A 23,321-nucleotide genomic window follows, 5' to 3' on the forward strand; every position below is an offset into this window, starting at 1 on the left:
GAGCACGCGAGCGCACGCAAACTCACTGCTTCTCGCCTTGCTCTGAGGTTCCTTTGCAATTCCGCTCGCGCGCTCCGTGTAGCACGCCGTTCCAGCTTTGCGTCTCCATCCGAACACAGGAAGGAGACATGTCTTCCAGCAGTCCCCTTCTCTCCGCAACCGAGGCCGATCCTTTCCTCGACGCCGAAAAACTGAGCCACGCGCCCATACGGGCGAAGACGGCGGCCCGCTCCCTCCTTCTGCACTGTCTGCACCTCCGCCCGCTCCGTCTGGGTTCGTCCTGCTTCGCCGTCTTGCTCCCGTCCTTCGCCCAGCGCAACAGGCCCCAGACGCCGCCCACGTCGACGTCATGGCTCGACGGCATGCGCGGCTGGGCCAGCTTCTTCGTCTACTTCCGCCACTTCTCGAGCGCGACGCACCCCAACCTTTTGTACGGCTACGGCGCCAACCGCTTGAACATGTGGATCGTCCAGCTTCCCTTTCTGAGGCTGATCGTGGCCGGCCCGGCCATGGTCAGCCTGTTCTTCATCGTCTCCGGATACTCGCTCAGCTGGGCCCCGCTCAAGGCTCTACACGCGAGGGAGGGGGGCGGCGCTGAGGCGGCGCTGCTCCGACTGAGCTCCGCGACCTTCAGACGGGCCGCACGCCTCTTTCTCCCCGCCGTCGTGAGCTCGTTCTTGATCATGTGGTGCGTCTTGTTCGGGCTCTACGATCGCGGCCAGCTGGCGTTTACCGTCAAGGACATGCCCGGCTATCGGGAACCGCAGCCTCCGCTCCTTCGCACGCTTCCGTGGCACGTGCAGTTCAAGGACTGGATGCGCGCCACGTGGGCCTTCTTGAACGTCTGGGCGCCGTCGAAGCACACGTACGACGTGCATCTGTGGACGCTGTCGGTCGAGTTCCGATGCTCGATCGTGCTGTTCGCCGCCTTGGTCGCCTTCGTGCGCTGTAGGCCTTTGGTCAGGGCCGTACTGCTCTTCGCCATGGTCGTGTACTGCCACTACTCAGACTACTGGCAGGGCTGGCTCTTCTTCGCCGGCTCGTTCCTGGCCCAGCTCAAATTCATCCAAGAAGACGGCAGAGCCGCGGCGTCGGCAGCTTCGCCTGGCGCGGCCCTGCTGCCCACCGCCGGCGCGGTGGCGGTCGAGAACCATGTCATCTCGCTGCAAGAAAAGCCGCTCCCGCAGCCGCAGCCGACGCTCTCGACCGCGTTCCAGCGCCTGTCCTGGCCGGACGTGCTCCGCGTCCTCTGCTTCACCCTGGGCCTGTTCCTGCTCTCCGCACCGGACTACAACTTCTCCCACACGGCGCCGGGCTACATCTGGCTCTCCCAGACCCTGCCGCCGCCGACCTGGCCGGAGAACTGGCGCATCCTTCACTGCCTGGGCTCCTTCTTTGCCGTGTACGCCGTCTCGTCGACCAACACGCACCTGCTGCGCTGGCTGTTCAGCAACGCCCTCAGTCGGTACCTCGGCCGCATTTCTTACGCGCTTTACCTCGTCCACGGGCCTGTCGTGCACATGCTGGGCTTCTGGCTCGTGCCCTGGTTCTGGGATCTGCTCGGGGCGCGGGATCCGGCCACGGGGGCTATCAAGAGCATGTCTGGCAAGGAGGCCGGCTTCGCGGCCGCGTTTCTCATCGTCACTGCCGTCGTCGTGTGGGCTGCCGACGTGTTTTGGAGATGTGTGGATGCGCGGTGCGTGCAGCTCGCAAAATGGGTCGAGGCGAACCTGGCGGCTCTATGATACGAAAATGGTTTTTGTTTTCTTTTTCCGTTTTCACTTTCTCTCTTGGGAAAATAATGTATGACTACGATGCATAGCGAAGGTGTTTTAAGGAGAGCCGGTTTAATACTGCGGCCACGCTTAGAGACTCGATAGCTACTTCACTCGCTCCCGTCTCTGCTGTGGGAGCCTCGTGAGTTTCTTTCCGCGAACTACGCTGATTTGAAGTTTCGAATTGATCGTTTTGAACGGACCCGCGATGCATTTGTCCGCATCTCTTCTAGTCCTCGTGTCAACGACGACCGGCAAAGGCAGCCTCAGCCTCGCCGTGGTCGGGATGTCGTCAGGTTGCGGCCAATCATTTGGCTTTTCGGATGTTTGCCTCGCAAAATCCGTCCGAGCGCCGTCGAACGTGCGAGTCTGGCTAAATGCACGAAAAGATGCCACGAGCCACGGCAGGCGTCTCGTCGTGTGTGCTTTATCATGGTCTGAAGGAGAAAATAGACTGGTACGCCGAAATGCTTGCTGGAGAGCACGCAGTCGTAGTAGCTACACAAAGCTTGCAACGCCAAAAAGGTCCATTACATGTGCAGGGTCCAAATTTTGACGAGGTCCTCCAGCGTGTGCGATGAACGTATCCCCAATGATGAATAAACAGGAGGTAAAAGTGTTTCATTCTATCTACCTGGAGTCGCAAGTCGGATTCTCGCTCTTTGCGTCTGTAATCTGTCAAACTTTATTTGTAAGGTTTGGTCTATCATATTCGTCAATTCATTTCTGAACCAGCCTCCGCTGCCGCCGATAATGCAACGCCATAAATTCGAATGCCCCGGGGGTATAATTCTCTCGTTTTATGTCGGTGCGTGTTTTTTTGTGCTGTTCATAAAAGCAAAAGACAACCTGTCTGCATTGTCAGAGTTCCATCCAGCCCATGCTGCAGACTCGGCTCTGTACATGTTCCTCTCCTTCCTTCCTTTTTTTTATAATTTGTTTTTCCACCAGTCGGAGTGTACGGTGTTCACGTCAGGCTTGTCTTCGGACCGTCGCCTTTGACCTCAACCTTTCGCCACAGCCCGACGTGATCAATACCTTCCTCGACCCAAGTTCCCATGCTCTCGTCCTTAACGAATCCGAAACCCTCCCACAGCTTCTGCACCTGAACCTGCGCATGCACAAGAATCAGACCGCGCCATGGCATCCACTCCGGCCTGCCCTCCTGCTTAGCCGCCTCGACTTGGGCAGGCGAAGGCCGGGGAAGAATGTCATCCGCATGCTCTTTCGCCCAGTTGATCGCCGCGTTGATGAGCAGCCTGCTCAGTCCCAGTCCACGGTACGCGGACAGGGTGGCTAGGCGGCCCAGCTTGACGTACGGCTCCCGTGGCTCCTCCAAGTGCGCACCGCCCTCCACGACGTGGGGTGGATGTGGCGGGGGGACAAGCCTGATCGTTCCCACAGGCACCTTTGTCGCCGTGCTCTCGCTTCTGCGGCGTTCGTCGCTCGCACTGCCGCTGTTGATTGGGCCCATGGTAGTGGGGCTTGCGGAGGATGTGCTGCCCACGCTCGCGTACACGACCCAGTGAAACGAGCGGGGGTCGTCCTCGTCGAGCTCGTTGGCAAGCGGCACGCCCTGCTCCTTGACAAACACTTCCTCGCGAACCTGCATCGCTTCGACGAAGACGGGCGGGACGCTGGCTGGCTGACGGGACGGAGGCAGTGAGCGGTCGTAGTCGCGGAGGGAGGCTCCCGGTGGAGGTTGAAAGCTGACGAACTGCGTGGCCATGGTGGAGAGGACGACGGTGATGACGATGCTCTTTGCTTCGAAGGTCTTGCAGGCTCGTCTCGTGCGGTCTATCAGCGCCTGTGCGTGGCCGGACTTGAGAAGAGAAGCAGGCGGAAAGCTGGATTTATATTCGGCCGCCGTGTGACGAGCTGGAGCCAGACCAGGTGCAACGGGCGTTTGCCAAGGCCAGCGTTTGCTCGCTTGGCTGGAGCAGAAGATCTGAGCAGAAAACAAGAAGAGAAACGCGGCAAACGCAGGCGGTGGATACGGTGAAGAAGACGGCTGTCCGGCCTGACGGTTTTTTTTTCTACACGCTCTCCCAATTTTTGCGAGGGGACCTGCAGCGGCGCCCCCCCGCTGATGGCGCCCCCAGCGTCCAGGCGGGATCGCCATCCGCCCGGCCAATGGAAACCGCGACTCGCCCTCAGCGGCGCCTGCCTTGCACGCTACGTCACAAGGCTGGCAGGCGGTATTCCATCCCTTCTTGTCTACGCCCTCCCACCGTCCTGCAAGCCCGTTCTTCCGTCCCATGCGTTCAATAGCTCGCAAAGATCATGCATACTCCGTAGTATTGGTAGTATTGCGTGGCATGGCATGCATCTCTGTACATACGTCTCGGAGGACTGGCTGCGCACGCCAGCTCTGCCGCTGTCCCTGACGTCATTTCCATGCCAACCCACCACGGTTGCAGCATGTCGATAGGACTCTCCCGCCGATTTCTGGCTGGTACGCGCTCGGCATTAGCCTGACCCCTCCTCTCGAGAGCGATGAGATAGGACGGGAGTTTCGCAGTCGAGTGACGACGTAGCGTGAGCTGCCATGTTAGAACGGGACACAGCAACGTCGTCTCGAGGCGTGGCTTCATTCGCGAGACGGCCACCGACGGCATGTCCATTGAGTGGTCTCATTTGACGTGCTACACAAGATCTGCTTTGTTCCTGCCATCCCGAGAGTGCACCTGTATCTGAGAAAACTGCACCTTTTCAGAAAACGAAGCCTCTCGTTAGGCTTGCACAGATGACAGATTCTCTTGCCGCCTGACTCACCATTGTCACGTGATTTCTATGTAGCAACGAGACAACCATTGCAATCGGCAACCCAAGCGCAATCCTGCCCGGGCGGGTGATCTAGCAGATCTGGTACAGTTCACTCCTGGTGCCGGGATGAACAAGCGCGCTCTATCCGAAGGCTTGCGCGACATTTCCTGTCCGAGTAGACGCCGCTTGGTGACGCCAGACTACGCCAGAAGAAGCGCATCCGAGCAGTAGTCAACGCGGCCATGTAGTACAACGTACGCGAGATGTGTTAACGCTACCCGCCAAGTTGCATGGACTGAGGAGATATCAGCCCGTGCAGTCCATGTTGGTGATTGTGCTGCAGATGGACGAACGGCCATTGATCCTTGCTGGATGAGACAAGCCATTCTTCTGCCGTTGCCCCCAATCCGGAAGTGCGGAAGACAATGCTCAGATCGAGCTAGAGAACGGCTGAGTCATCGCTTTGGAGGTGTCAGCTGGTCGGTCAGAGGCCGACTCTCCAGGATGCTGGGACTTTGACAGAGAATACTCTATGGTGTCATTCCGAGACTGCTGCGTGCCGTACGTTTGATATCTTCGAGCAGGGCTGATGTCGAAGCGGAATCCCACCCTCGGCGCGCAGATCGCGGATGAAATTCTAACTGTGGAAAGCCAGAACGGCTGGTCAAGCACAGAAATGCTTTGCAGCACGGTGCAGCATGGCGTGTCTGGGTTGTGGTTGAATTGAAATGGCTTTTCGACGATACGCCATCGCAGAAGGGAGTCAAGACGTGCGGCCCACCCGGCGGGGAGACGTCCACGGAGGCCTGAGGAAGACGACGACAAGCATCAACTCGGCAAAGCTTAGGAACACACGGCGAAAGCGTGTTTGCCGGCGGCTGAAGAACAGACGGGGCCACACGCCTAAGAACGCGTCGTGTGCGGCATCGACCTCAGCCGAGCGGTAGACGGTGTCCTTCGCATCCGCAGGCGGAAGCGAGAGCGGAAGCAGCAGCAGGCAGCGCGGGGCCGACATCGGCAGCGCACGACTTTTCGTGGTGAACCTGCATAAGTCAAACCCCACAAAAGCCCAGGGCAGACGGAGGCAGCGCCAGGCCCAGGGAATGAGATCAGCGGCTACAGGCGGGGCAAAAGTTTTTTGACGAGTCCTTGTACGGTCGTCGTTCGAGTCACACCTTTTACAAACCCGCAATTTCGCCCCCCATATTTTCTCGCTTCCCAGCGATTGCTCTTGATGCCTGAATAGCTATCTTCTTCGTGTCTCGTCAAGTGCTACATCAGACTTCCGGCCCCCAGTCACCATGCCGATGCTCAAGGACCCCTCGGTCAAGTACAAGAAATTCCAGCCTCTGCATCTGCCGGACAGGCAATGGCCCTCGAAAACTCTCTCCGCCCCCCCAAGATGGCTGTCGACTGATCTGCGTGATGGCAACCAGAGTCTGGTGGATCCCATGTACGTTCGGCATCCTGGATGCGGCGCTGGGCCTGCCAGCTATGCCGCAGCGTCGCCATTGAGCAAGCACGCATGCTGACCCCGAACTTTGCGCGATCTAGGGATGGCGACCAGAAGTTCGCATACTTCCAGATGCTTACCAAGATGGGCTACAAGGAGATTGAAGTCTCCTTTCCCTCGGCTTCCGACACAGACTTTGAGTTTACCCGCCGCCTGGTCGAGACGCCGGGCGTAGTGCCCGACGATGTGTGGCTTCAGGTGCTCTCGCCCTGCAGACCCGAGCTCATACAGCGCACCGTTGAGTCCCTAAGAGGCGCGAAGAAGGCGATCCTGCACCTGTATCTCGCAACGAGCCCGTGCTTCCAAGAGATCGTGTTTGGCATGACAAACGAGCAGAGCAAGGCGCTCGCGGTCGAGTGCACGCGCATGGCGAGGAAGCTGACCAAAGATGACCCGACCATGCAGGGCGTTACGGAATGGGCATATGAATTCTCTCCCGAGACGTTCTCGGACACGAGTCCCGAGTTTGCCGTTGAGATCTGCAACGCGGTGAAAGAGGCGTGGGAACCCACCGTCGAAAACCCCATCATCTTCAACCTGCCTGCGACGGTAGAAATGAGCACGCCAAATGTATATGCCGATCAGATTGAGTACTTTTGCCGCCATATTTCAGAGCGAGAGAAGTGCTGCATTTCCCTGCACCCGCACAACGACCGAGGCTGCGCCGTTGCAGCGGCCGAGCTGGCCCAGATGGCCGGCGCAGACCGTGTCGAGGGTACGCTCTTTGGGAACGGAGGTACGTTGTGACAAATTCACCGGTTGTGAGCCAAAGCCAAATCTGACTCTTCTCGTAGAACGCACGGGCAATGTCTGTCTGGTAACGCTCGGCCTTAACCTGTACACGCAAGGAATCCACCCCGGCATCGACTTCTCGGACATGAAATCAATCATCGACGTGGTCGAGAGATCGAACAAGATTCCCGTGCATCAACGTCACCCGTACGGTGGCCAGCTGGTCGTTTGCGCGTTCAGTGGCTCGCACCAAGACGCTATCAAGAAGGGTTTTGCGAAGCGCAAGAAGGAGGGCGCCACGCACGAATCACCCTGGCAAATTCCGTATCTGCCTCTCGACCCGCAGGACATTGGGCGGACGTACGAGGCCGTCATCAGAGTCAACTCTCAGTCTGGAAAGGGCGGCGTCGCTTGGATCATCCAGCGAGAACTGGAGCTGGATCTGCCTCGCGGTCTGCAAGTTGCCTTCTCGAAAATCGTGCAGCGCGATGCAGACGCTCTTGGTAGAGAGCTGCTTCCGTCAGAGATTGTCAAGCTCTTCGAGGACGCATACCACCTCAAGCGCAACCCACGCTTCGAACTCATCGACTACGACATCACTGCGGATCGGTCCGTAAGCCCGGCTCCTCCAGAACCGGGCAAGACCCCCTCGAACCGGAACTTGAGACGTGTGTTCAAGGGCGTCATCGCGATCGATAATATCGAGCATAAAATCTCCGGCGTGGGTAATGGCGCTATCTCGTCTCTGGCGAATGCGCTGAAGGAGCTTGGCATTGACCTTGACGTTGCAGATTACAAAGAGCATGCTATCGGCGAAGGACGACATGTGAAAGCTGCGACATTCATCGAGTGTACAGCTGCCGGTTCGAAGCAAAAGGTTTGGGGAGTTGGTATTCACGAGGATGTCGTCCAAGCGTCCCTCACCGCGCTGCTGAGCGCTGCTTCATCGGTAAGTGTTTTTGAGCTCTCCAGCGGCTGGGCGTGCTTTGCGTGTAGAATTAACCAAAGATGCTGCAGTTCTTGTCGTCACGACCATCAACACCCATTCCGTTCCGACCCAAGCGAAGCAACACGAATTCTCTGTCCAGCGTCGATCTGAGCCCGCTCAAGCACGAGGTAAACGGCGCACCCGCTTCTGGACCGAATTCCGCCTCACAGGTGGTGGCCCATCTGGAGCAGGCTGCCGCTGAGGACAGCAACAAAAAGGAAGGCGGAGCTAATGGTACGGCTTGAACGAAAAGTCTTCATTGTTTTTTTTCCCCAACATTTCAAGTTTCAGTGCTGTTTACCGCGCATTGTTTGGTGTGTGTGCATGACCAACATCGGGTGGGGAAAAGCATCATTTATTTTTTCTTTCTTTTTTTTCAATTCTCACATCTGCATTAGTGGGCATGGAGATCTCAAATTGATTCAAGAACAAGGAGTCAATCAGATTTCATTCGAAACGCACAATGAACTTCGCTGGTGCCTTCTGAACACCTTTCTTTTCTTTATGAGTCACCGCGCACGTTGACAGTGGTTTTGCCATAGAGAGCGCTTGGCCGTCTTCCGGATGCATGGCCAGTGTTGATCTTTACTGATCACATCATACTACGAGAAACTACGAGAATCAGAGTCCGGAGAGCGGCTCCTATGTGGGCCTTTTTAATTCTTCGCAGAGGAATGAACCTATGATATAACGAATAACGGAGGCTAACTCACCTTGGCCCCTTTGTCTTATATCACGGGCGACGTTCTTTTCAACGCCTTGATTACGGACGATTCCTGCCTTGGGTTTTTTTTTCTTTGAATGGTATGAATCTGGATTAACCTGCATATAGAGGCGCAATGAAGTCATCGTTTCTATACATTTCACAGGGCTTTTTAGACCTGGATATCGTCTGCATCAAGAAGAATGCGCTGCCCCACAATCTCCACTTCTTTCTTCATACTTCGTTCATCTTCATCCTCACGGCTCTTTTGCTGTCCACTGCACGTTCGATTACTCGGTTACTTTTCCAGCCTCCGACGGTCCAGGTTTATGATCTCCCGGATTCTCACCAAGTTCTACGCGATAATCCCACCGGTTACTCAGGGACTTGTTATTGCCTTTACCGTGCGGCCACCCGCGAGCCTTCCATTTCTTGGCCCAACTGCCCTTGAGGAACGCGAGCTCCGCCTCGACGTCGACGTTCTCCACCGCCCGCCTATACTCTGTCGAATCCGTGGGGAACACCTGCCCGTGCGCCTCCTGAAATCGGGCCAACGCAGTCGCTCGCGCCAAGTTCGACTTGTACGCCTCCCACTGACGCTCTGTGCAGATCAACACGCGGTTGTTCTTCCGCGATGCCACCCGCTCGATGGGAGCGTATTCGTCGTACGCGCCGGCTGCCTCCTTCGCGGCCACGCGCTGCTTGGCTTCCTTGAGCATCGGTATCGGGCTGCGTCGACCGTCTGCCGAGCGTCAAAATCTTGCTCTACTTCCTTGACTAAGAAGCCGACCTACCCTTTGCGACGCGGGCGCCAGGGCTCTTGTCGGCCTGAGACCGAGCAACGTTTCCGCGGACGAAACTCTCCTGCACACAGCTGCCGTCTGCCATTCTCCGACGCCGCGGGCCTTTGGGAAATCCGTGCGGGCCGGTCCGGTTGATGACTGGGTTGCTGTCTCGTCGAAGAGCCGACGCTGTCAAGTGCAGAGAGAGGACTATAAAGCGCGAGGAAAAAGTAGGTGATTTGATGCATTGTGATGCACCTGGACCGGTGACTTTTGTGTCTCTCGTTGTGCGTGATAAAAACACAATTCAATCGAAGCGCAATTGACTTTTACGAAAAGGAAATCACACATTCTCTCACTTGTCCTCCTCCTCCCCCCCTTCCCCAAAGTTTTCTCATCGTCTTTGGAGAACCAATTCGTCACAGCTTCTGGTCATTACCCCTAGCAGGACCCCAACGGTAGGCCTATTCACCGGAGACATCATCTTTCGCTCAGAGTCATTTTCACGATCACGTCTTCTTCGCTCACTTATGAATTTGACATCATGAGGTCACGATCCGTCCGGAACGTGGCCTCAGATTGAGAAGAGCACAGGAACGATGGCAACTGGAGTTGGAAGAGACGTACTCCAGAAGAAGAACTGTTCAGTCGGCTGTTTGACGTGTCAAAGCTTGAATACGAGGGGCACGGCGATAGGGAATGGCGAGAACATGTGTTGCCCTAATGTCTTTTTGATCCAGCGCTCGAACGCGCGTGTGATGCACAAGTGTTTCTTCTGAACCGAAATAATTCTCACAGTTTGAAAGAAGGCTATCCAGGCCCCTCGGAGATCAATTGGAACCGACCATGTTTATGGATGCTACTATCATGGGCATTTCATACGCCTAGGTCTTTTCAATTCATTTGTGTCGAAATTCGCAACCACGCTCCGCGCCGGTCTCACAACGAACGCCAAAGAAAGCCGTGCCCGCCAAGCGAGCTCCTTCACGTTTTTACCGCTTCTCGCCTTCGTCCTGGCGTTTCCTCGCGATTCGCTGCGTCGCACCCCTCTCTCCCGCCCTCTTCCGCTCCTGGTCGCCTTTCCTTCTCTTTTCCCGCTCTCGCTGCAGCCTGGCCTCCACCCTGCGCCTCTTTGCTTCTTCCTTTTTACCGGCCCTGACTCGTTTCTTCGCCACGTTGACGTCACCGATCGCCGCCTCCGCCGCGGTGATCACGTCCTCGCGCGACACCGAGCGGGTTGCTTGGCGAATTGCGAACATTTCTCGAGAGGAAGAGGCCTCGAAGCAACGGCGCAGGATGGAGTCAGTTCCCTCAATCTGGAATTCCACTCGGTGCTCTGCGCCATCGCGGCCTGGACTTTCGGGCCTCTTTCGAGGTGGCCTGTTGACTGGTGTGAATTGTGACCATGAGCCCCCAAATTCTGCGTCAACATGATCAGTTGTAGCGTTGCTATTGCTTACAGAAACAGGTGGCGTGGATACGTCCGTGTCATGCTGAGCCTCCGTTGCTTCTGGGGATGTTCTACGGCTTGTTGGACTACACATGTTGCTCTGCGTCATCTTTTTAAGATATGTTTCTACTGGGACACCACTTAGGGTTGAAACGCCAAAAACAGAATCTGTAGTTGGCAATCATTATAAAGTGAACACGGACAACACGCCTGATATAAGGATATGGTGACCAGATGAAGCCGTGAACAGCAATTCCAAGGAGTCAAGTCATGTGTGTGACTGAAGCAGAGGAACCGAAGGGTTCACTTTGGTTTGCACATGCTGCGTTCTTAATTCCAAGATGGGGGTTGGATTTCGTCCGTTTAAATAATAAACAGTTGTAAGGCGATGTTATCAAAACGCTGTCCGTCATTTCAATGGCCATGAGATATGAACAGCCGCGTCGCGTTAACGAGCTTCGTTGGCGATTGACCGAGCATGTGGTACGAATCGACATTGCTAGTGAACCGCGACTGAGTCGAAAGGAAAAGGTGAAGCTGGTAGATTTTTTTTCCTTTGTGAGGTGGTAATTAAGAGGCAAAGAGCGTGTTCAAAGTTCTTCACTTCTTTTTTTCTCTTCGATTGTTGCAACCGATATTATACTAGGTCGGTCCTCCAACAACGACGGCTTGACCCCAAATGCTGGTTCAGAAGAATTGCCGAATAAATGCGTATGATGAGAATAGAATGCTTCGAAGCATAATTGAAGAAAGAAAAAAAAATTCCGAAGATCAACATTAAGTTCCAACGTTCGAGAAACTGAGGACAAGTCAATCCCAGTAAAGGGGGTCGTCTGGTTGCCATTCATGAAAGTTACAAGTTACTGACATAAACACTGAGGGGTATCTATCTTTTCTAACTCACCCATGACCATCTGCTCAGAGAGAGCCAAACACTGTTCAAGACCTCTACACTTTCCCACTTCGCGGCCGCCATTCCCCGTCGCTGTCTTCATCCAGTTCTACAGCTTCAGTGCTAGAACTAGTTTTGCTCAGCCTCCAATCAACGACTGACGCCTTGCAACCGACATCTTCCACGTCCTTGGAAACCAGCATTCTCTTCACGCTTTTCGAGTCCCGAGCTCCCTCCTTGGCCTTCAGCACTTTCTGGCTGTAGTTTTGGCCTCTGTTCCACAGGTCCCTGCCGAACTCGAGGCGCGTCCACTCGGCCCCTGCGCCGTGCGCGGCGGGGATCCGCGAGGCCAATATGTCTCCCCGCGAGAAGTCCTTCATAAACGCGACGTAGACCGCGCCGATGGGGAGGTTCTTGTACGTCCACATTTCGTAGTCGTAGTTTGGCGAGCTCGAACTCGGTACGTGGTTGCCGGTCAGTGCGCAGAAGAGCTTCTTCGCGTCGGCCTCGGGGGAAGTAAAGTGTGGTTTCAACTCCTCGAAGGTGTATGGCACGTAAATGACATATTCCTTGTCAACCTTTGGCTCGAAGGGTGGATGTGAGCGGGCAGCGAAGGAGGTCATGGGCTCCTCTTGGCGAGACAGTGTAGCAGCATTTGGTTTCACGTTGAGTTTTCGATCTGAGGCCTCGATTGCAGCGGACATACCGTGTAACTCAGGGATAGCTGCAGCACTCGAAATAGGACTCCTCTGTCCGTCAGCATGATCGTTCAGTGGAAGAGCTTCATGAGACTGCGTCTCTCCTGAAAAAGAAGCTAGTGAGACGCCTGGAGTCGATACAAACTTTATACTACGCGAAAGACACCTGCGCCGCGGACATTTGCGGGCTTTGGTACAGCTTTCCATTCTAACGGTAGTCTTAGACAGCTTGTAGTGGCGTTGTAACAAGTGGCGTGTAGAAACTCAGCTGCAGGTGACACATTTTGGACGATTAAGTGAGCCGTCGAGCAGTCACGCTGCGAGAGGTGCAATGTATTACAGAAGTGACTTTGCTGTCACCGTGGCTTTAAGACAAGAGTTTGCTCTGGCTTATATTTCAATATTGACATGTGCATCAAGAATGCCCAAGTATTAGAGTTTCAATGTAAGAGTTAGGCATTGACTGTGCACATGCGATGTTGCTCACCATGCACGAGGAACATATAACTCTCCTTTATGATTCCGTCACCAGCTCCGGAAACGATACTTTTGGCTCTTATTCATCATTCCTATTTTTTTTATTCTTTTTTTCCTTCTCTGACCCGTCCAAAAAGTCTCCAGCAGTTCGAAAGGTCACCACATCAGACTCAGAGAAGGCCACGGGCAGAATCTGTAGATTCTGCCATCTCCAATTTGGATCCACCCGCGTTTACATCGCTAAATCTAGACTGTGACGAGCTGTCGCTGCTGTAATCAGCCTCGTCGGCCGGGCCCTTTCGGCCATTCTCGCGCCTCGCATGCGTTGCATCTTCAAGTTGGGACATTCTCGCAGATAGAGGACCGTGTCTCGACACTTGTTCTTCTCTCGCAGCCGTTGCATAGTGTTCAGATCTAGGTCGTTCGGGATCATTGATTTGATTTTTTTCTTCATTTTCATGCCGCACTGTGGCATAGTTTGCATCTTGCTTCTTTCTTTCTCGAGACATTGTACTGCTTGTGCTAAGCTCGTACAGAACTGCAGCAGCATGAATATCCTCCTTTTTGAAGCCCAGAGGCAGCTCCGTACGAAGCATTTCCGTGTTCATCTTGATTTTATTCTCCGCATCGGTGCTCGTGTCATCTTCAGGGTCTCGAGGGGGTTGAAATGCATTTGACATTTTGGAATGAGTTTGGAAGTCAAAGGTCTGTGAAGTTTTTCTCCGTTATATAGAGTCAATGATTCATGACTGATAAAGACAAGTGAATACTAAGGTGTTCGCTGTGAATTGTGACCATTTTTAGGCAGGAAGAGTGCGTTGTGGTACTATTTTCCTCGAAAAATGGCGATTAATATCGCAGCAATGATAATGCCACGCCAGAATAGCGGAAAAAAGTGCATCCGTGAAGAAAAAGAGCAAGGTACTCGTGAAGTTCTGAACTACAGTCTCGTGTCGAAATTTGCCAATGTCTTCCATATCAAGATCTAATTGTCAATAGTTTCTGTGCTTCGTTTGAGTTACGTCAGTCAACTTTTAAATATTCAGAATAGTTATGGAGCCACCATCTTCAAACTCAGCGACTTCGAAAATAATTTTCACCATCCAGTCATTGAGGGCATCCTTTATCTTTTCCCCCTTAATCGTCACCCAGAAACCGTGACTGAGCGGTAGTTTCGCCCCTGTTAGAAGGTGGAGAAAGTTTTGTGCTCTTAGATCTTTGTTATGATCATTTAATATATGGAAGAGCTCATGAACGGAGTGCGTAGTATACAAGGTAATCATATGGACCTGTCCGTCTGGTTGAGATTCGATGTCGTGTGTGCTGCACATGTTTCTGCTTGCATCCGCCATCGCAGCTTCGACGAAGGCGGGTGTACTACCTGAAAAGTGCGTCGAAAAGCAAATCGGCGTTGGAGTAGGGCAACTCATCTCCCAAGGCCCTTGATAATCCTGGGGGCGGAAATCCATCGATGTGAGAGGATGATTGAGGGAAGACTGGAGACCAACCATCTCCGAATCGAAATTCTGCTTCTCCAAGCTTTGAATACCGACCTGAAGGCCTTTCTCTGATGGATCAAGAGCTGGGGACATGTTAGGAGTAGACTCGGACAGCAAGTTTAGTGGCGAATGAATGCTGGACTTTTCATTGGGTGATTTTTGCAGTACTTTTATGCACGAGGATGAGAAAGGCTCCTTAGTCACTGTTTGTGCAGGACCGACGTCATCCATCTTTGTAAACCTAAAATGAATGCGGGCAAAACATTCGAAGAATGAAGACGTATTGCAGTATGGTGTGAGTGGTGAAAGCGGTTGGCAGATCGCTTATATCTTCACTCTGTCCATGCAAGTGATTTAAGGTCTTTGTGGTAACTACTGGTGGAATCACTGTCACTTGGTGGGATTTCGAGCCTAAAAGAACACGGAAATTCTGACAGCCGCTGCGAATAGGGATAAAAGAAAACAAATTATGATAGAATCTCATGTCAGCAGCCGGATGAACGTCTTCTAACACACAGATAGGGACGAATGAAGAGCAAGACATGGCTGCCAACTGGAGCAAGACAGATTTTGGTGTGGCCGCTTGCCTGCATATCACGCTCTACGCCTTGGATATGATACTGCAAGAGACTCCAGACTGGTGATCCGCCAATTCCAGGTGTCCTCGCACTTGGTATGATGCGAGGAGGCCGCCAGACGTGACGTTGCCCCGTGGGAACATGGGTGCGCCACACTTGGAAGCTGCGCCACAAGTGCACGCCGAAACTCGCTCCCAAAAAAAGTCCAGTCGCAAATCAAATGACTGTACGCAGCTTTTCTAGCACGCACGCGACTTTCGCTGACAATCTCTTTTATCCAGCTTGCATGCCACGGGCAATTCAAACAGCCAACGCCTTGATTCGATTCTTCGGCTGCCGGCAGCGTCCTTTTCCAAACCAGTTACCCCTCGGATTTGGCGATATCCAAACACAGCAGTATTTCTCGGGTCTGCACAGCAAACGTCCGTCTAGCACCACCGCACTCGACCCCATATTCACGGACCGCTTTGCTACGGCATCAGCAAGGCACACGCACAGCCGGCGCATCTCGTCCACACCGCAGCGAACACGACATCTCAAGCAGGGTTCGGTGGCGAGTAACAAAGACGACATGGCGCGCAAGGACAAAAAAGAAGCCAACAATGTGTCGGTGAAAGTGCCAAAGGGCACGAAAGATGTGTTTGGCGCGGAGGCGCTCTTGAGAGCCTTCCTGTTCCAACGAATCACTGAGATCTTCAAGCGCCATGGTGCCCAGGAGCTCGATACCCCAGTGTAAGCAAGCTATGCTTTCCTCGAGATGCAGATGCCGTCTTTCTTGCAAGCGCAACTGATGACGTCGCCCAACAGATTCGAACTTCGCGAGATTCTCACTGGAAAGTACGGAGAAGACAGCAAACTCATTTACGACCTCGCGGACCAGGGCGGCGAAATATGCAGCTTACGTTATGATTTGACGGTGCCCTTCGCCCGCTGGCTCGCTCTTAACTCCTCTCTCGGCAACGTAAAACGCTACCACGTTGGAAAGGTCTACCGTCGCGACGCTCCCGCCATTCAGAAAGGGCGCTTGCGAGAGTTCTATCAGTGCGACATTGATTTCGCCGGTCAATTCGACCCGCTCACCGCAGATGCGGAGATTCTTGCCATTACAAAGGAGGTATTTAACTCCATAGGACTGAAGGATATCAGCGTCAAAATCAACAATCGCAAAATTTTGGATGCCATCTTCGAGGTGTGTGGCGTGCCAGAAGAGAAGATTCGTCCAATCTCCAGCGCTGTGGATAAGCTGGACAAGTCGCCATGGGAGGAAGTGAAGAAAGAGATGGTCGAACAAAAGGGTCTGGACCCAGAGGTTGCTGACCGTATATGGGGATATGTACAACGTAAAGGATTCGAGGTCTTAGACTGGCTTCAGAACGATCTGTTGTATCAAAATGCCAAGGGTAAAGAGGGTGTTGAGGACATGAAGCTACTGTTTGAATACTGCGATGCGTTTGGCTGCAAGGATGCATTGTCGTTCGGTAAGTCGCTACCACGAAATGCAAAAGCGACGATAAACATGCTAATCCCTAGACAGATTTGAGTCTCGCGCGTGGGCTAGATTACGTAAGTAACGTCTGCAATACGACTCGAATTCTTTGCTGACGCTTCGTAGTACACGGGCTGCATATGGGAAGTTGTCACGGCTGAGTCGGCAGCTCCAGCCCTCTCATCAGGTGCAGAAACTAATGGCGCCGTCAAGAAAGAACGATCAAAGAAAGATAAGAAGGCATCTGAGGATGAAGATCGTAGCGACGACCCTACTGTGGGTGTAGGATCGATCGCCGCCGGTGGTCGCTACGATAAGCTTGTTGGCATGTTTTCAAACAAAGGTGACATTCCTTGCGTCGGCATCTCTTTTGGCATCGAACGCATCCTTGCTATTCTCAAGAAACGACTAGAAGCATCCTCTTCTTCAGCAGCCCAAATACGTCCTGTGGAGACGGATTGCTACGTCATGGCCTTTGGGACTGGAATGTTGCCTGAGCGCATGGCGATTGCGAAGCAGCTTTGGGATGCTGGCTTGAAGGCAAGCTTTCAATACAAGGTCAAAACACGGCTGGACAAACAGTTCAAGGAAGCGGAGAACTTGGGAGCACCGTTTTCAATCATTCTTGCGGAAGAAGAATGGGCTCGGGGTGAAGTCAAGGTAGGTCGACGTCACTCTGAATCTTGCAGGCTGGTGCTAATTCGTGGCTTAGTTGAAGCAAATGAGCTTGCCGGAAGGCCACCCAGAAAAAGAAGGCATCAATCTACCAAAAGATACAGTTGTACAGGAGCTCAAGAAGAGGCTTGCTGCCATTGAAGATAGGAGTTTGGCAGCTAGACTGGGAGCCGTGACTTTGTAGTATGAGGTTTGGCGATTCAAAAGCGTTGGCCAAGACTCATGGAGCATCAATGCCTTTTTGGAGGGTAGGGGCAGTTGTAAAAACTTGGTCGTAAAAGAGCATAGACGTCAAAAAGAGGGCTTAGTACCCAAGCAACTGAGTAAGAATTCTGAACATGCTCCATACGCATTTGCAGTGAACTGAGGACCGCGATGTAGAGCATAATGTTCATCTCATGCGCAAACTCTTGCGTCTTTCAACATTCTGGCCTCTCTGCAATACTTTCTTGCCGAGTTCTGATCCACTAATTGAGTAAGGTGGGTGACCGCGCGAGCTATTCAGATCGTACAAAGCCGTTCAATGGCAATAATGGGCCTGGATCCTTATGATGGAAGTTGAAGGTTAAAGCTAGATGGGACAAAGCTGATTTTATTTTTCCTTGCTTAGTGCGCTGTCATAACAGCAAAGCAATGTAGCCTGCAGCAGCTCATTCAGCAATTACGGGCTCAGGTAGAAATCTGGACTGTCCATGAGGCCAAAAAGCATGCGTGACCTTAATTTCCTCGGCCAAACTTTTCATCAGACTTCGGTAGCTTCGCGTTGTGGGAACAATGGGTCTCGCCAACCAATAACTTTCTGCCAATCCACTGATACCAAAGCAAGAGGGCGAGCGTGCGGATTCCCAGAATTCAAGTTCTACTTGCGAGACTAACTTGAAGTTATTTCCCGCTCTTGTTCCCTTGTTTGATTTCTCGAGATGGAGCACCAAAAGCTGATTCTCCTTGAAACCTCTATTAAAACAAAGTACTTTAAGCAATATATTTCGCAAGTTTGGTCGTTATGCTTTGGGGTCATTGTATCGATGTTTTACCACTTAAACATCTTGTCCCTTTAATGGCAAAAAAGTTGATGTCAAAAGTCTGTATACTGCTCTACGGTTTGATTTCTGGTATACTCTACGCTAACCATCAGTGCTATACTCCTGACTTGGTCCCAATGTTCTTATCTGACTTGATTCATTTACTGCTCAGCGCGCTTCGATCTTCGGCAACAAGTTGTTGAATTCATCACCGTTATTTATTCGTGTGCATCATCAAGATGCGAGTCGCTTTCTCTTTCTTGGTACTCTTGACTTATATCCACGCACAAAAGCTTGTGTACGATAAGGACTTTACCTCCACCACATCTGTGACTATCAACTCCAGTCATCTATTGACTTCGGCAAAACCATCAACACCTTCCAACGTGCCAGCAATAACTCCCAAAGCGTCAATTAAAACATCCGAAGGCTCAACGAAAATATCCAAAAATTCAATTCGAACGTCCAAAACCGCTAAGTATTCATCCACGAGTTCAATACTAACGTCCAAAGATTCAACACAAGCGTCCACAACTTCGACACAAACATCTGAGAATCCCAAAAATACGTCTAAAAGCGTGTCCACAACATCCAAAGTTTCAACCAAAAGTTCCAAAGCTTCAAAAAAAAAAACGTCCAAGACTTCAGAGAAAGCATCTAAATCCAAAAACTCTCCTTCTGGTACAATACCCTCTTAGGTACAAGTGTTACAAGGCACACGAGGCCGAGTTGATTCCAATCTGCATGGGACAAAGACTTTTTAGTCAAGTTGCAGAGAAGATTATGGAAGATACGCGGTACAAAATGCCAGTGGTGATGTGATCTAAATCGAGAACCGCTTGGAGTGGCGCATTCATCCTGCGGACGAAAGTAGCATTCAAGGATTTAGTGTGTACAAGTAAAATGCCCATAAGGACAAATAAACGACAAATGGCTCCATCGTTGATCTGCAAGGTCCCGCCGCAGAGACCCATAAATAAATGTCTTGATACATCTTGGTTCAGTCAGGTCACGATGCGTGGAAGGGCTTGAGAATTTAGTACTCTGTTATGCTTCGTAAGAGTGCAGTTTAAGTCGAAAAAAAAACCAAGATTTATTTAATTCTACTAATTGAGTAGTCTCAAGGTATACATCTCAGGCGTTCACCTGGTTCTGTTGCATACCGAGCGTAGATACAAACTCATTTCTGACAGATCTTTTCCCCATTTAGCATGAGGCTCGCCATGTTCTTTGATCCATCATAGCATATCATCCTGCCTAGTCGAGTCTTTCAGGATTTGAGGTGAGTATTGCGGGTCACTTCACTTCTTCGGTGGTGGTGGATTGTTTGTGCCCGTGCTATCATAGCCGCCGCGGCCAGTATTCAGCAGATTGATGTTCAAAGTCGACTGCATTTTGTTCGTGCGGAGGAATTGAGGGATCTCGCGAAGTTTATCAAGTTTGATTCTGAGCTTTGGAAGTCTTGTTTGAATTGGAGAAGCGATCTACTCTCAGATCTGACGAATTTCAGAGCCATATTTATATGGCGGTTAATTGAATAATAGGCATACACGGTGACCATGTTTACGAACGTATATTAACCATTTTGTTGACCGAAAGACTTTGTAGATCACTGAAGTTCCAATGGCCCATCAACGGACAAAGCGTTTTGTCATTTGCTTCTGCCCGTCCGTTCACTGAAGCAAAAGGAGTTGTCCCTGTGTCCAAACGTTCGAATGAATGTGTGCAGCAAATCGCATGAACAAGGAATGAGTTCCGGAGGATTTTGAATGAACCCAATGAATGGGCTTGAAAAAATGTTTTGACAAAGTTGAAAAAAGTAACAAAGCAAAAAAAGCTTCGAAAAGTCTCAATTGTCTGGCGTGGTCAGTTGACAGAAGCACTCGAATTCTTGCTGCTCAGATTGCAGCACAAGAACCTCGTGAAATAGACGTAAGGAGACATCATTTTGCAGCTCTTTAACGTACTCCAGAAATTTCCCAAAGATGTTCAAGTGAGTTTTATGCTCTTTACTCCATCTTTCCAGGGAGGCTAACTCGTCAAAGTAGCCCAATCCGAAACTTTTCGTTGCGCAGGGTTTCTTGTTAGTCGGTTTGAGTATCTCCATGAAGCGGTTAGACAGGCATCCCACTTCTGGGCCGTTGTCCCAGAGGAAACCCATTCCCTTGACCAAGACTGGATGCATCTTCTCCAGATAAAGCTTCCTTTCCCCAGCTGGAGTATGGGTCCAGTTTTGGCCTGATCGAATCACTTCAAGATTTGGTCTTCCGGGTATGCGAATGCGTTTCGATCCATTCTCCCCGACAATTTATGCATGCCGGATCGTGTCGACTTTCTGTTCAATGCTAGTCAGGGAATTAGTCTGCGCAATAGGTAGTCGATCACGCATACTACCCCAGTACACATGTTCGAGGATAAGGCCCCTCATCGCATTTTTCATGTACGCAATTCCCTCGTTGTCCTCGTTACTGGAGAATACAGTCTCGACACGGTCAATCGAAGGGTAGAAAATCTCCTTGAACAAGCCATGTTCAAATCGTGTGGGATCTAATTTATCCTACCAATCCGTAAATCCACTCTGGGAGGTCCATTTAAGATACTTGCTTTTACTGTCCCAGTATGCAATGGTCATTTGATTGTATGCTCCGGTACTGTCGGTGTAGGCAGCCCACTCCCAATATCGGGGACGCAAAGCCGCGTCCACCACACTCACAAACCTCTCGATTTCCAGAGCGAAAAATACGTTGGCTTCGTCTGCGTTGGCCTGCGCCCCTATAATAGCCATGACCATGTCTTTTACCTCGTCGGGGATCTGAGCGGCGTACGCAAGGAAGGGTGGAACATAGCCATTTGGGGTTTTTGGAGGAATTGATCTCTCTTTCTGCAAATGAGGACATATAGCTGAAATTGTTTCCATCATCAAATTCAACGTAGCTATTGAAGATAGGGATATGTTGCTTTGATAAAGCGGGAACGAGAATATCTTTTCTAGATTTCCGTGCCCCTCACAAGACCTTTATATACTGCGTTAGTAGTCGATGATAGTAATCTGATCCGTAATGGTTCGTAGATCTGCGATATGACTGGTAAGAAGCCTCCAAAACTCTGGCCATGCCACGCTGATCATTACTTGCTTTGGCACAATGATTCGTTCAAACCTAAGCAAAAACAGTGAAGTCCGGAATAAAACCCTGGATTAAATTACTCATAATCGTCTTATGCTACAATAGTCACGCCTAAGCACCAGAAGCGAGGCGTAGAGGGGACGAACGGTGAGGATCGGATCAATTTACGAACATTTTCTCAGAAACATTTTCTACCTCTTAGAGATCATGTTTAACGTCTTCTTCTCCGAAAATACCATCAAAATACGACTGTTAAAAATCCGAAGAGAAATTTTGTATTAGCATGCAGGTCGTTCATCTACAGTTTCAAATGCTTTGGCAATATCTTACCGCCATGCTACGAACAATCAATATGAGCCATAATCTCACTCAAAGAGCTTCCACGAGCAAACAATGGGAAAGATCATTCTTAAATGGCTACCGACAGCCGATAAAGCTGTAATTGGTCCAGAGATAAAGCTGACGAGGTCGACAGTTTGGCGTTGTTTAGTGCTAATGCAGCGGCCGAACCCTGTACGTGACACGTCTGATCTTCCCAGGGTAGATTTTAGGTTGCCCATAATATTCGAAGTCATAATGATTTTATAACAATGCGCGCGGCGAAGACTGTGTTTCTAAAGCCGCTTAATCCTTTTGGACAGGCGTGTGATTGCAGCACCGATTTGCGTTGAATAATAGAAGCCATCGGAACCTGCCGACTTGGTCCAAATCGAAATTTTTTCATGTTTCTCGCGCGGCAGAGTCGAAAAATTCAGAATGAAGGAGTTAATGATGCTCAATATATCTGAAGAGCGCATGTAGGGTGGAAATACAAAATTTTGTCTTACGAAATCGTCTCAAGGTCATATGGTTGATAATGATTTAGCAACAGCGGTGACATGAAAGGAAGAAGCGAGTCATTCTCATTTTTACGTGTTTCAACACTTCCCTGCCGGAGAGTCAAAAAGCAAAATCAATTAGTCTGTATATTCGAATTAGAGTCTCGCCCCTTGACGGATAGAGTTGTTTCCTTGTTTGGAACATGCTTTACTTGACCGGAATCTGATTCGATAGGATTTTGCGCGCCGTCATTGTGTTGAGAGGTAAGATTTCGCATCTCCACATCAGTTCTTTCGGTAATCTTGAGTATGGGTTCAGGCCCCATGGGCTTGAACTGTGTACAGTGCTTTTTCCTCGTAAGGTTTCTTCGATACTCTCTCAAAGCGTAAATGATGAAGGCGAAAAGCACAAGTCCCAAGGCAAATGAAAGGATGATTAATGCCACCAACAATCTTCGCTCGGCTGTACGAAGCCTTGACACCGGGTCAGGAGGTGCGAAAGTTCCAAAGGTGTCAGGTGTGGATGTCCCGATGCTTGAGAAATCGGGGCTCTGTGTGTGATAAGCAGTGACAATTTGGTCATTCGTCAAAGTAGATACGAACGACAGAGTCGAGGTTAGGGCAGGCTGCTGCACGGCCGTAACAGTGCTCAGCAGTTCCGTCGTAAATGTTTGAACAGAGGGTGCTAGCTCGGTGGGAAGTGTGATTATTATCGTTGAATCGTTTGATTCCAGGTCGATGGGTGTTGTCGTTGTCATGGTAAAGAAGGCAATTAACATATGCTTCATTGTGAGATGATACTTACAATATATATGTTCGTGAAATCTTGTAAGAAAGCTTGCGCTTTGTCAAACAAACGACATGAGGTGAAAACAGGACAGCTTGATAAAATGTGAGTCATACATTCATCTCCCGGATCAGTGCATGTAGAAATAGTAAGTGTCTTGATATCCGGATCGTGAGATTGGATTTTAGAATGAGGCGGAAGCATCAGCTCTGCTACTATTTCGTACGACGCACAATAATCGCGCGAATCGACGTCTAAATCTTCAAAAAGACCATGACATCGAATTTTCTTCCAAACTCAACAGAGGGTGAATCTTTGGTAGCTTAAGTCATATTGCGCTTTACTAGTTGTTTTGAAATTTGAGAATAGCATCCTCTATGAACGAGTATTTACCGGTGCTAATAGACTCTGATAGCGTCTGTACAAGGTGTAGATAGCGAGGACGAAGAGCTAGTCCTGGATTTTCGATGCCAATCATTGTTTTTGATAAAGAGAGGTTATACCAGGAACAGCATGGATCTGTGGTGGAGCTGCGGAGCTTGGTGCCACGGAACT

The 23,321-nt window shown here is 51.1% G+C and overlaps 12 protein-coding genes across 13 annotated transcripts; 3 read left to right on the plus strand and 9 right to left on the minus strand.

The window, feature by feature from the left end:
- Nucleotides 1-339: 339 nt before the first annotated feature.
- On the plus strand, nt 340-1,944 carry PV09_04193 (uncharacterized protein). The gene has a single exon (XM_016357502.1). The coding sequence runs from the start codon at nt 363-365 to the stop codon at nt 1,743-1,745; it is 1,383 nt and encodes a 460-aa protein (XP_016214906.1). The 5' UTR covers nt 340-362; the 3' UTR covers nt 1,746-1,944.
- Nucleotides 1,945-2,321: 377 nt separating this feature from the next.
- PV09_04194 (uncharacterized protein) lies at nt 2,322-3,801 on the minus strand. The gene has a single exon (XM_016357503.1). It carries the CDS (start codon nt 3,502-3,504, stop codon nt 2,743-2,745), a length of 762 nt encoding a protein of 253 aa, XP_016214907.1. The 5' UTR covers nt 3,505-3,801; the 3' UTR covers nt 2,322-2,742.
- A 15-nt stretch (nt 3,802-3,816) lies between these two features.
- On the minus strand, nt 3,817-5,483 carry PV09_04195 (uncharacterized protein). Its single transcript, XM_016357504.1, has one exon. The coding sequence runs from the start codon at nt 4,397-4,399 to the stop codon at nt 4,040-4,042; it is 360 nt and encodes a 119-aa protein (XP_016214908.1). The 5' UTR covers nt 4,400-5,483; the 3' UTR covers nt 3,817-4,039.
- Nucleotides 5,484-5,699: 216 nt separating this feature from the next.
- PV09_04196 (2-isopropylmalate synthase) lies at nt 5,700-8,630 on the plus strand. The gene is made up of 4 exons (XM_016357505.1): nt 5,700-5,994; nt 6,096-6,790; nt 6,849-7,735; nt 7,804-8,630. Exons 1-4 carry the CDS (start codon nt 5,843-5,845, stop codon nt 8,017-8,019), a joined length of 1,950 nt encoding a protein of 649 aa, XP_016214909.1. The 5' UTR covers nt 5,700-5,842; the 3' UTR covers nt 8,020-8,630.
- Nucleotides 8,631-8,767: 137 nt separating this feature from the next.
- PV09_04197 (uncharacterized protein) lies at nt 8,768-9,365 on the minus strand (the record flags this gene model as incomplete). Its single annotated transcript, XM_016357506.1, has 2 exons — nt 8,768-9,219; nt 9,272-9,365. 2 exons carry the CDS (start codon nt 9,363-9,365, stop codon nt 8,768-8,770), a joined length of 546 nt encoding a protein of 181 aa, XP_016214910.1.
- Nucleotides 9,366-10,251: 886 nt separating this feature from the next.
- PV09_04198 (uncharacterized protein) lies at nt 10,252-10,818 on the minus strand (the record flags this gene model as incomplete). The annotated part of the gene is made up of 1 exon (XM_016357507.1): nt 10,252-10,818. The coding sequence occupies one exon, from the start codon at nt 10,816-10,818 to the stop codon at nt 10,252-10,254; it is 567 nt and encodes a 188-aa protein (XP_016214911.1).
- An 839-nt stretch (nt 10,819-11,657) lies between these two features.
- Nucleotides 11,658-12,305, minus strand: PV09_04199 (uncharacterized protein; the record flags this gene model as incomplete). Its single annotated transcript, XM_016357508.1, has 1 exon — nt 11,658-12,305. One exon carries the CDS (start codon nt 12,303-12,305, stop codon nt 11,658-11,660), a length of 648 nt encoding a protein of 215 aa, XP_016214912.1.
- Nucleotides 12,306-12,946: 641 nt separating this feature from the next.
- On the minus strand, nt 12,947-13,456 carry PV09_04200 (uncharacterized protein; the record flags this gene model as incomplete). The annotated part of the gene is made up of 1 exon (XM_016357509.1): nt 12,947-13,456. The coding sequence occupies one exon, from the start codon at nt 13,454-13,456 to the stop codon at nt 12,947-12,949; it is 510 nt and encodes a 169-aa protein (XP_016214913.1).
- Nucleotides 13,457-13,810: 354 nt separating this feature from the next.
- Nucleotides 13,811-14,506, minus strand: PV09_04201 (uncharacterized protein; the record flags this gene model as incomplete). The annotated part of the gene is made up of 1 exon (XM_016357510.1): nt 13,811-14,506. The coding sequence occupies one exon, from the start codon at nt 14,504-14,506 to the stop codon at nt 13,811-13,813; it is 696 nt and encodes a 231-aa protein (XP_016214914.1).
- A 576-nt stretch (nt 14,507-15,082) lies between these two features.
- On the plus strand, nt 15,083-17,767 carry PV09_04202. Of its 2 annotated transcripts, XM_016357512.1 has the most exons (6): nt 15,083-15,585; nt 15,661-16,331; nt 16,388-16,416; nt 16,466-16,999; nt 17,052-17,337; nt 17,396-17,767. In XM_016357512.1, the coding sequence occupies exons 1-5, from the start codon at nt 15,140-15,142 to the stop codon at nt 17,196-17,198; spliced, it is 1,827 nt and encodes a 608-aa protein (XP_016214916.1). In that variant the 5' UTR covers nt 15,083-15,139; the 3' UTR covers nt 17,199-17,337; nt 17,396-17,767. The 2 variants fall into 2 exon arrangements, with proteins under 2 accessions (XP_016214916.1, XP_016214915.1); XM_016357511.1 differs by having other exon boundaries at nt 17,052-17,767.
- A 2,118-nt stretch (nt 17,768-19,885) lies between these two features.
- On the minus strand, nt 19,886-20,953 carry PV09_04203 (uncharacterized protein; the record flags this gene model as incomplete). Its single annotated transcript, XM_016357513.1, has 4 exons — nt 19,886-20,240; nt 20,288-20,381; nt 20,428-20,504; nt 20,598-20,953. 4 exons carry the CDS (start codon nt 20,951-20,953, stop codon nt 19,886-19,888), a joined length of 882 nt encoding a protein of 293 aa, XP_016214917.1.
- A 1,126-nt stretch (nt 20,954-22,079) lies between these two features.
- PV09_04204 (uncharacterized protein) lies at nt 22,080-22,873 on the minus strand. The gene has a single exon (XM_016357514.1). It carries the CDS (start codon nt 22,765-22,767, stop codon nt 22,114-22,116), a length of 654 nt encoding a protein of 217 aa, XP_016214918.1. The 5' UTR covers nt 22,768-22,873; the 3' UTR covers nt 22,080-22,113.
- Nucleotides 22,874-23,321: the final 448 nt, after the last annotated feature.

The sequence above is a fragment of the Verruconis gallopava genome (genome assembly GCF_000836295.1).
Source record: "Verruconis gallopava strain CBS 43764 unplaced genomic scaffold supercont1.11, whole genome shotgun sequence".
NCBI lineage: Eukaryota > Fungi > Ascomycota > Dothideomycetes > Venturiales > Sympoventuriaceae > Verruconis > Verruconis gallopava.

What these genes read in the sequence shown, in the direction of transcription:
- PV09_04193 (XM_016357502.1), top strand. Translation starts at nt 363, where the DNA reads ATGCGCGGCTGGGCCAGCTTCTTCGTCTACTTCCGCCACTTCTCGAGC.
- PV09_04194 (XM_016357503.1), bottom strand. Translation starts at nt 3,504, where the DNA reads ATGGCCACGCAGTTCGTCAGCTTTCAACCTCCACCGGGAGCCTCCCTC.
- PV09_04195 (XM_016357504.1), bottom strand. Translation starts at nt 4,399, where the DNA reads ATGGACATGCCGTCGGTGGCCGTCTCGCGAATGAAGCCACGCCTCGAG.
- PV09_04196 (XM_016357505.1), top strand. Translation starts at nt 5,843, where the DNA reads ATGCCGATGCTCAAGGACCCCTCGGTCAAGTACAAGAAATTCCAGCCT. An exon ending in TACGCTCTTTGGGAACGGAG is followed by an intron (nt 6,791 to 6,848) that starts GTACGTTGTGAC and finishes CTCTTCTCGTAG; the next exon opens with AACGCACGGGCAATGTCTGT. An exon ending in TGCTGAGCGCTGCTTCATCG is followed by an intron (nt 7,736 to 7,803) that starts GTAAGTGTTTTT and finishes AAGATGCTGCAG; the next exon opens with TTCTTGTCGTCACGACCATC.
- PV09_04202 (XM_016357511.1), top strand. Translation starts at nt 15,140, where the DNA reads ATGCCACGGGCAATTCAAACAGCCAACGCCTTGATTCGATTCTTCGGC. An exon ending in CAGGAGCTCGATACCCCAGT is followed by an intron (nt 15,586 to 15,660) that starts GTAAGCAAGCTA and finishes GTCGCCCAACAG; the next exon opens with ATTCGAACTTCGCGAGATTC. An exon ending in CAAGGATGCATTGTCGTTCG is followed by an intron (nt 16,332 to 16,387) that starts GTAAGTCGCTAC and finishes ATCCCTAGACAG; the next exon opens with ATTTGAGTCTCGCGCGTGGG.
- PV09_04204 (XM_016357514.1), bottom strand. Translation starts at nt 22,767, where the DNA reads ATGAAGCATATGTTAATTGCCTTCTTTACCATGACAACGACAACACCC.